The 11,004-nt window shown below is 34.8% G+C and overlaps 1 protein-coding gene across 2 annotated transcripts; it reads right to left on the reverse strand.

Moving 5' to 3' along the window:
• Positions 1-1,125: 1,125 nt before the first annotated feature.
• On the reverse strand, positions 1,126-4,786 carry LOC111918345 (transmembrane 9 superfamily member 4). Of its 2 annotated transcripts, none has more exons than XM_023914026.3 (9): positions 4,636-4,786; positions 4,021-4,179; positions 3,907-3,947; positions 3,211-3,793; positions 2,940-3,089; positions 2,407-2,563; positions 1,825-2,309; positions 1,483-1,713; positions 1,126-1,261 (listed from the first exon to the last, which is right to left on the reverse strand). In XM_023914026.3, exons 2-8 carry the CDS (start codon positions 4,167-4,169, stop codon positions 1,494-1,496), a joined length of 1,785 nt encoding a protein of 594 aa, XP_023769794.1. In that variant the 5' UTR covers positions 4,170-4,179; positions 4,636-4,786; the 3' UTR covers positions 1,126-1,261; positions 1,483-1,493. The 2 variants fall into 2 exon arrangements, with proteins under 2 accessions (XP_023769794.1, XP_023769790.1); XM_023914022.3 differs by having other exon boundaries at positions 1,126-1,396.
• Between the last annotated feature and the right edge of the window lie 6,218 nt (positions 4,787-11,004).

The following is an 11,004-nucleotide window of genomic DNA, read 5'->3' on the forward strand; positions in this document are numbered from 1 at the left end:
ATGAATTGTTCGGTTACAGAAAAACACAGTCGACACGATCAACTCTTCAAATTCCAACCTGTGTTTCAAATTGATTGCAGACGTGTTTTGGAATCAGGCGGTTCGTGATTGCTACAGCATCTGGTACGTTCGAATTGAATATTTGGAACATCAATTCAAGTTCATGAATCGCGACCCAGAGCGTACCTGGTACACGTTCGTATCGAGTTTTGGTACGAGCGATTTGGATCGCAGATCGCGCCTACCCCAACGATTTCTGTGACTATAGAATAAACCCTATGCAAGGGTTTAATCGAAAATCCCTAACCCTAGGAGAAAGGTTGGAAATTTCATATATGGAGAGTGACAAAGATAGAGGTGGGACGATTTTAAGAGAGAAATCAATCACTCTAAGGTTTACCCCTAATACTCTATTTATAGATGCATATACAATCCTAAAATGATTTAAACTCTTAAGGTTAATCTTTATCTAATTCAAACCTTCCTTATCCCGCCTTATCCCTATCAGAGAGCTAGCCAAAACTATCAACCTCTATGCTATGCTCTGAGAGCTTCTACAATATTCAAATTAATCTCTAAGAATTAATTAATATTCACATTCTTTAATTAATTAAAATAGTTTAACTAATTCCAAAATAATTTCAAATTAATTTATTATTTCCTAAATAAATTAATAACTTAGTTTTCTCTATTTGCTTATTGTTATTTGGATCATGAGTCAATCCAAAATAATCATATTCTTATTAGAAATATTATTAAAATAGTTAATAACCTTGAACACTATCTCCACCATTTCTTTAACTTGAGTTTGGATTATAATAAAAAAAAATCTTTCTAATTTCAAGTTACTAAGAAAATATGATGTATTTTATATAAAAAAAATTAGGATGTTACCGTCTTGAGCCCATTAAACCAGTCGATAAAGTTTAGGTCAACGAATATTATAAATGAATCTCTTAATACCAATTGTAACTCTAAGACAGGAACATGACATTGTAAATGCACTAAATACATAAAAGTTGTATAGCAATGAATATATATATATATATATATATATATATATATATATATATATATATATATATATATATATATATGTGTGTGTGTGTGTGTGGGGGGGGGGGGGGGGGGGGGGGGGGGGGTTATCTTGAGGATGTAGCTTAATTACTCTAATCATGTCAACCAGGTTAAATCCTTGTGCTGTTTGTTATTCTTCAACGTCTTTATCATTGTTCTTGTGTTTGTCGAAGTACTTAATTACCTAACAGGATGATGACAAAAATGGAGCAATTCAGTATCACATCAAATACAACGAATTGTGATAGGAGTCAGGAGAGATCAATTCCCAAAGGAGAAATGAACACCGAGCAGGTTACACAGAAGTGACTCCCTATCCCTACACAGAACATGCAATGTCCTTGAATTTATACTAAATTTAACCAACAGAAATATATCGCAAAAAAATTCTATATTAAAATGTACCTGTTAGTTTGTTAGTCGCATTTTATAGCTGCATATAGGTAACGAACAAAGAGCAACGAGGCATTGAAACCCACACTTCCAAGTATCAAAAATATGCCGAAACAGACACAAGCCATATAGCCGAAGAAAAAGGAGGTTTGCATGAAACCATTCATGTCTGATCTCTCAAAATAATAATAGATGCAATAAACATATATATACAATCCAGTAGAGCCTCCACACAGAAATGACCTGTGTCAATTAAAAAACTCTTATTAGTTATTACTTATAACTTATTAGCTCATGCATATAGCAATTCAAGACCATAATCAGTAATCACACCAAGTAAATATTTAAACGTACCTCCACCACCATTGATGATCTTCAGCAGCAAGCTGGAAGTATGTCAGTGCCACAGAAACTAAAGCAGTCATGATGAGAAGAAGAAAGAAGACTATCGACACAATACTATAAAGTGTGTAAATGCGATGTCCCCAAACACTTGCAAATATGTAATACAACTGAATATAGATAACACTGAAAGGCAAAATTCCTGCTAAAGCCATCTGAGGAAGAACACCCCTATACCAACGCAGCTTAGGAACCTCTCTAGGAATTTTAGCAGTTTTGCAGGGAGCTTGGAATTCAGACATTCTTGTTTTCCCAATAATGCCTCCTAAAAGATGCAATGGTGATGCTATGAATATCCACAAGAGAGATAACATGACTATTGCTCTCAATGGTAATGCAGTAGTTGATCCATAAAATGTCGCAACAATGTCTAGGAAAGTAAAAGTAACAAAGATTGGCCCAAAATATAATACTCCTGTGAGTATTAGGTTCTTCATCTGTCAAGGCGAAAAAAAAAGAGAGAGACAATCAGTTTAAGTGAATAAAAATTCCTCAAAATCATGTGTTAAACTAAGTTTTGATATTTTCACATACCCAGTTTGTTCCTTCGAGTTTAAAATAGAAGGAAACAGAAGTATATCCTGAGACCAAAGATGTTAGTGCATATAAAATGATAAGTGTTTTCCAGAGTACTCCTCGCATATAGGGCTGAAAAACACCTAGGAGGCCTAGAGCAAGAAATGCTACGATACTGCAATTGTGACAAAAGAATAGTTACAAAAGTAGTAATTAAATTTTTTCGAAAAAAAAAATCATATATTTCACGACATATGAATGTATTTTTCAATATATGAATTTGTATTTCCCAATAAAAGATTGTATTGGGAAATATATTACCATTTATATTCTCAAAAAATAATGCTTAAAGGTTTTTTTTAATGTGGTGGGACCACTCAAAAGGCAATTTCACAATTTGCAATTGGACCTATTGCGAAATTAATATATTTTACATGAGATGTACCATTTTAGTAATTTTTGTTGTTATATTTAAAATAATAAGAGCACAAGTAGGCAAGCTTCATGCTTGAGATGCTTAATAAAGTTTCATATTCTTTGAAGATACTCACACTACAAGCAACTGGGTTCCAGCACCAAGAGCCGCAGCAAATAAAGACTTGTGCTGTGGGAATCTAAATACATCACCATGAACATTCTTCCATCCTATCTCTTCTTGCTTATTATAACTCAATATATCCTCTTCCACATCACCTAAGTTCCTTTCGTTTTTCATGCAATGGGAAAACAACAAACGCAACAAAAGAGTTATTCTATTTGACAAACATAACAAACACAATAACTTGAATACGCAAACTTATTTTTTGTGAGTAGAATCAATACTTGGAAATGTCTTTGCGAAGGACTAGCAAGTAAAATGTGAGTAAGGAAATGATGAGAATGAGGAGTATGACACTTGAGTATGTAATTGAGTGATGATGTATCGACATGTGGTGAGGTAAAATGGAAGAACCAATGTATTTCTCCATTCTCCTATCAAATGATTGTTGTGTCATTTTCCACTGAACTGAGTATGTGAACTCCACATCAACTTCCTTGTCTTCAGTAATGTCTGTAAATGAATCTCTAGGCATTCGGAGATTGACCTCAATAACATGATCCTTATTATAAAAAACTTGGAAATCAAAATGTTTGTAAAGGGAATACTCTGTTTTGATCCTTCCATATCCTTTATTTCTTAACACTCCAATAAAAGCCCACATTGGTAAGTCATCATAGTATAATTGCATATAGTAGTCCTTCGCTATAGCCCTTTTGAACTTAGAAACATCTGTTTTACTCAGTGTCTTATTGCATAAGACTTCTAAATCTTTATCCACAAGGAATTCAAGCTTATATGGAGTTGAAACAAGACGATCTCCATTCAACATCTCTCCTAAATTAAGCTTCTTCTCTTTGACAACATCTGTTATTAGATAAAAAAAAATATGTGAGGAATGAGTACGTAAATATGGAGAGTTAAAATGACTGAAAGAGAACAAAAGGAAGACCCAACACATTCATGAAAGAATTAAGTACCTTGAGAACAAAATGGAAGTTCATAATAAGCATATGTTTCTCTGAAAACAAAGTAAACAAGAATAAGAAGACACACACACACACACATACAACTTTGGAGGAAATGTGTCTAACCTAGAATTATGGAATGGGGCTATTTTGTTGGCATAGAAGGGGACTGTATCACCTTCACTGTAGCTATGATCAGAGGCATCTGATTCTACTTGGATTCCAAGGTAGATCAGTAGAAGTATAAGAAAAGGGTATTTTTGTAATTGTACCATTCCTGTTTATCTATAAATAAAAGTGAGAAAACATGAGCAAATGTGATACCAAAAATAAGAGATATCATTACAGGGCATCTTGCAAGAATCTTGTGGATGTTGGAAAAGTGGAAGATTGGAATAAACAAATTCTTCATTCTGCTATGTCTTACACATTTAGGCGTTTATCTGTTAATCAATACTTTCACAAGAAAATTCATTAAGGCGTTGCTAATTCTTTTCAAAGGCAAAGTAATTCGAGGGCATATAAAAGAAAAAGCTCATAGTCGAGACCCTGTTTTTGTCAATTCAATGGAGTATTCGATAAACGAATGTAATTACTGCGACAAGAACAATCAAAAACCAAGCTCAAAAGTGAATCGTAGTATCAAGATATGAACAATCAAACATAAGTAATTATCCAAAAAACCAGTTCAATTGAAATTACAAAGAACGTGGGATGATCAGTGATAGAGAAAGAGAGGACCTTTTACAGTGAAGAAGCACGATGCGATGATGGAAAAGTTTTGAACTGGTTGGAACCTGAAGTAGTGTTGGGGATGGAGAGACGACTTTGACTTTGACTCTTAACTTTGTTCAGCCAGGTCGTTACTTGTTCAAATTATTTTGATGAAGTTAATAATGTTTGAGTTATTTTTTTTATGATATTTTTAAAAGGGAGCTCATTCTTTCACTTATTTTTTTTATTCATCCACATAATTTGTTACCTAATGGACGGTTATACACTTTATTTAAATAGATAGTGTGTTTTAGATTTTAATTATTACACGTCTTCTTTTATGCGCCTCAACCAATTAACACTCCTTCTTCCTCATGACGTTCCTTCCTACTTTGGTACTTCAATCTTCAGCCAACGTATACGTTTTGCAATCTTCGTCCCTGTAAATGTGTTGAAGGACCAAAATGCAGTGATCAGAGAGTCCACGTTTCTTAACACGACTGGTTAGTAACATATTCCCGTCACCGGTCACTCGACTATAAGGTTTACATTTACCGGGAAGACAGCCGTCCAGAACCGCATCATCAGAGCTCCGGAATGCTGTCACGTAAACTTCACAAATAACTTCTCGTCCAACTTGGTAATTTCACACACTTTTGGTTCGAGAAAGTCGGGTTCCTTCAAGACCAGTTTACTGGTAATGGATCTGAGAACATGGAGAAAAGGAAAAGTCCGCTGGAAAATTGAAAACTCGATGGAAATCACGAGGAAACGGAGGATATACGAATTGGGTTCATAGGAGCAACATGGGTTCGGAGGGGAAAAAGTGACGAGCAGTTGCCGGCTGTATTCCGTTCCGATGAGTTTATCACATTGCAGCTTTGAAGGAGGAAGATTGTTGTGCGTCGTGTTTGGAAAGAGAATCAAATCAACTCTCAAAAAACCCTTGGAATATTTAATACATTGTATAATTAAGTTAGGGGCATAATGGTCAATTACTAGCAAAAGTATGTGGATCGATAAAAAAAAAGCAGTGGATTTATCAGCTCCATTTTTAAAATGATAATAAACTTTTGTATATGTACTATTTTGATATTTCAAATTTATTGAACTGTTTTACCGATAATATTCTGTTTATATATATAAAAAAAGAATAATGACTTAAAAACATAACATATTATTTGATTTTTACATATTTGGTTTCAGATTTTCTTTTTATTTTTCATATTTACCTATTAAACTTGTTTGCTGACATGGCTGCACATTGTAACATCCTAAAAATTATAGTAAAAATTTTCATTTTTGAAACTCATAATTAATCCATAAATCATATAAAAACATTTTTTTCAAAAACGTAGTCAAAATCAGAGTATCCCAAAATCATCAATCAATAGAATATCCAAGGATGATGTGCATAATCATGTATTTGCCTTGCCTCAATCATCTGCTATACCTAGGGGTGTAAACGAGCCGAGCCGAGTCTGAGCCTGACCAAGCTCGAGCTCTGCTCGTTTAATTTTGTGGAAACTAGAGCTCGATTCAAGCTTTAAAATGAAGCTCGAGCTCGACCTGTGAACAATTTAGTGGGCTCGCGAGCCTAAATGAGCATATATATATATATATATATATATATATATATATATATATATATATATATATATATATATATATATATATATATATATATATATATAGGCTCGCGAGTCCACTAATTGAAGCTTGACTCGAGCTCGACTATGACTTATTTAATCCGATCTCAAATCGACCTTTTAACGAGTCGATCCCGAGTAGCTCACGAGTAGCTCGACTCACTTACACCTCTAGCTATACTTGAAACCATGAAATCAAACTGTAAGTCAAAGCTTAGTGAGTTCCCCCAAAACACCACACACACACACACACAAAACATATAAAGGCATGCATATTTGGTCCACAGTCATCGGACTGGATTACCCCTAAGCCCACAGCACAAATTTGGATTGCCCTCCCGACCCACAACTCATGTCTGGATTACTCTCGAGCCCACAACATATGTCTGGATTGCCCTCCCTACCCTCAACTTATGTTTGGATTGCTCCCGAGTTTGTTGGATTCTGCACAAAACAATATTCCTTCAACACAACCGCATTATGTTAACATATACAACAGATAAACATGTAACCAACAACACAAGTAACCATACAGATCTACTAATCTAATAGATCATTACCACATAGCTGTTTGATTAGGTGTCTAAGCCTATAACTATAATAGGTATGTACTTGACTTGAGAGTACCATGGTCCATTTTGGGTTGCATTCACCAGAACAATCTATTAGGATGTATATTTGAGAAAGAGGCTATTTATGATTTATTGATATATTATAAGTCTAATATATTAATTGAGGAATCATATTATTTAATTAGTATTGATCAAGAATTAATTTGGAATTAATTTAGTGATCAAAAGAGACTAATTAAATTTATAGGGGCTGATTGTGTAAATCAAAGATACATATTGGTTGGGCTAATAATCCATGATTGATTAGTGATGGGCTAAGATTATGTAAGTATCCATATAGTGTTAGTCCATTACAAGCCCAAGTGTAAAAATTAGGGTTTACAGATAACCCTTGGAATTCTACACTATATATATAACCCCTTGGTCTAAAATTTGAATGCTAGTCATCTTAGAGATACTATAGTTGAATTCTTGAGTGCCTCTAACCTCTCCCTCAAGTTCTCCAATTGTTGGTGGTGTTTTGTGAACCATTTGAGGCATCACACTTGAGGTCCTAAGTTCTTAAAGGCCAAATACAACAAGCTACAACAAAATGCATCCTTCTAACTAGTTTTTATGATTCATATATCAAGTTATATGCTAGTTTAGGCTTCATGCTTTAGAAAATTGTTTATTGCATGTATAACTAGAGAAAACTTAGATCAAAAGCATTAGGGTTGTATGTGCACCATATGGATGTTATAGTGCTCGAAACCCATCAGTGCCATCAGAACCTAGGATTTTTTTTCTGTTATATTGATTCTTGGTTAATTTTCAAAGCTGAAAAAATCACATTTTTCGCCTCTAACTGATGAACTCGACGAGTCCAATGATCTGACTCGACGAGTTCACTCACAGACTGGCAACTCGGCAATTCCAGTTCATGCACTCGACGAGTAGAAACTTCTGCTTGGAGATTTTCGAGCTTTTTGGCCAGAATTGGATTAGGATCATCACCACAAACTATTTTGTATCATAAATTTTGTTTTTTCTGATATGGTGATGTTTGTCCTCATCCAATTAAAGGACAATTATCAAATTTTAAGAAAATAAGTTGATTATTTGTATTGTTTGATTTGAATTGCCTTGCCTTATGAGTTAGAATAGATCAATGATAAATTATATGATAATTTTATTAATTAAAATTGATTTAAATGTTTTTTAAATAAGTCCATAACTTGTCCTCAAGTTATGGAACATCAAGAGTCTCATTCATTAAAATACATTAACTCATAAGTTATGGAACCCAAAAGTTTTGAAGAGTTTCAAAACTTGCCCTCAAGTTTTTGAATTTGTAAAGTCTCACTTATGAAACAGTTAATTCCAAACCTTAGAATTTTAAAAGTTTAAAACTTAACCCATATACTATTATTAATATTATAAGTTTAGTAATTATATATATATATATATATATATATATATATATATATATATATATATATATATATATATGTATGTATGTATGTATGTATGTATAAGACAAGTCATTCTTACCATTAGTAGGCCTCATTCACAAAGCCAATCTATAAGGGGGTATGAGGATACTGCCTATAAAATGGTGGTTTAATGGGTGTCCACTCTCGCCGACCGCTTCCTTAATTGGTGGAGGGTCGTTAGCCGAACGGGTAGGATATGACATTAATTCTCATTAAAAGTATAATGATAATTATAAAGTAACTAAATGTTTTATAAAATTTAGAATCTTTGTTAATTTAAGAAAAATGTGAAAATGATGCTATTGCATGAAATTACACTTTGCACCTTCCCAAGTCGTTAATGGAGCGTGTGTGGTTAACCGTCACATTAACTTAGATTAGTAAGGGTGGCAAAGGGTCGCTTGATGTTTGTCATAGATCAATGGGGCGTGTGTGGTTTACCAGCACATTGATTAGGTGATAAATGACATCAAGAGTACCAAACACATTTGTGTGACATCCCTATTTTTCACGGCCAGAAAAGACCGATTTTGTTTATGCTTTATAAAAATCAGAGTACTTCTTTTAATAAAAATGTTGCGGAATTTGTTACCAGTAAAACATGATAAATACATTATCAAAGCATTTCTGAAGAAATGTATTTTTATTCATTTTAAAACATTTGGGATGTCATCATTAATACAGAAACATAAGCATAAACAAAACTTACATTCATTATCACTAGTGATTTATATCTACTTAATCTCTCAGTGTAATGTGACTTCATATTAACACCTGTGATATAAATAAACTGAGTGGGTCAGGTTGGGAAACTTGGTGAGTACATAGGGTTTTCAACCCACAATAATATAATTATTATGTTTAATCGTCAAACAGTTAATTCAATTACCCATCCCCATTATCTTCTTTACTCTTAAGGGTCTACCCTAAGAATCGGCTACTCCTCGTTAATTCATTCCTAAGGATCATCCTAAGGAATCGGCACGAAATCCATCGTTGCAATGGTTTACTCAACGGGCACTAAATCTATAGCTGCCAGGGTTTGCTCAACAGGCACTAAATCCATAGCTGCCAGGGCTATTTCGTTTATCAACAATATCCACTCACAATACGTGTCAATGGGTTTTTAGAGTACACCGGTGAACACATCGTTCACAATACCTACAGGTTGCGAGCCTGCTAGTGTTCCACTGGACTGTCTAGAATAGTTCGTGGTTGTCAACCATACTCTGCTGAATGACGGGGCCATCATTTGGGAAAAAGGCTTCTCACATCGTCCGCCTCTCACCCTCAACTCACGGTCTATTTCACCTGTCAACTCATCATCCAACTCATACTCCATCTATTACATCTACCCATGTTTTACCCCAACATTATCGTAGATATAAAATATATATACAGTTTAAATCATTTAAAACATGTAAAAATCATTCATTTAGCATAGATAGCAATTATACAGATAATATTCACACATAGCACGTAGTTTATATAAAATACTTCATATCTATGTGTAAGATGAAAGTAACTATGCACTCACCTGAAAGGTGGTGACTCGGTACTTGGACAACACTTCGTTATCTCAAAACAATTTTCCCTCGACAAAACCTAGTATCAATATCACTAGGGTTTAGTCTAACGTTAACCGCGACTAATTAATAGTCTAACTATTATTATTATTATATAAGTGTTAAACAACGCTCTATATAACTCATAATAATAGGCCAAATAATCATTTTAAGGGACCTAATAACATTACTATAATTATTTAAAAGCTATATTTAAAATAGCGTAGGTGTAGCTCACTTACAGCGGGTTTTAAAGAAAATCGGGATCCGCTGGAGCAGCGTTCCTGAGCCGAAAGGCTCTTCTTCTCGGAGCCGTCGGGCGCTCCAGGGCTTCCGCCTCGTGCTAGGGAGGTTCCCTAGGCTTTTCGGGGGGTTTCGGGGCTAGAGGGAAGTTCTAGAGAGAGAGGGAAGTTATGGGAGGTGTGAGGAATGAATGGAGAACTCACCACTTATTTATAGGGGCTGGAGGAAGGTTCACGTCATGAATTTTTAATATTCACGTCGTGAGCCAGGCTGGCTACAGCCAGGCGCAGCCTGGTGCTGACACGTGGCATCGCACACAGGGTGGAAATCAGCCGATTTTAAAAAACTCATAACATTCGCATACGAACTCCGTTTTCGACGTTCTTTATATCCACGCGTAGGTAAAAAGAAGATCTACAACTTTCATTTAGACTTCATCGGTTAATTCTTGACTGATCTAAAATTTAACAGTAGGAGGAGTTTAGACTGCTAAATGACCGCAAAGAATTCGTAACTCCTTCATACGGACTCCGTTTTCGTCTATCTTTTTACCGTTGAGTTCCTATTAATGAGATCTTAAACTCTCATTTAGGTCACGTAAGCCAAAAACCACTCGAACTAAAATTCGAGTTTCGGGTCGTGCACTGCTAAGCCGAATCGTAGAAAAATCATAACTTCCTCATACGTAGTTAGATTTGGGCATTCTTTTTTGTATGTTCTCGGTTTAAAATATACTACAACTTTCATTTAGATTGCTAAGGCTAAATGTCGCTCCATCGTAAATTTACTATTTACGCTTCCCGGTGTCGTGCCGGTTTTGCAGTAAAACTTTGACGGGCCATAACTTCTTCGTTATAACTCGGATTTCGGCGTTCTTCATATGTACGGAAAC

This window comes from Lactuca sativa, chromosome 8 (assembly GCF_002870075.4).
Source record: "Lactuca sativa cultivar Salinas chromosome 8, Lsat_Salinas_v11, whole genome shotgun sequence".
NCBI lineage: Eukaryota > Viridiplantae > Streptophyta > Magnoliopsida > Asterales > Asteraceae > Lactuca > Lactuca sativa.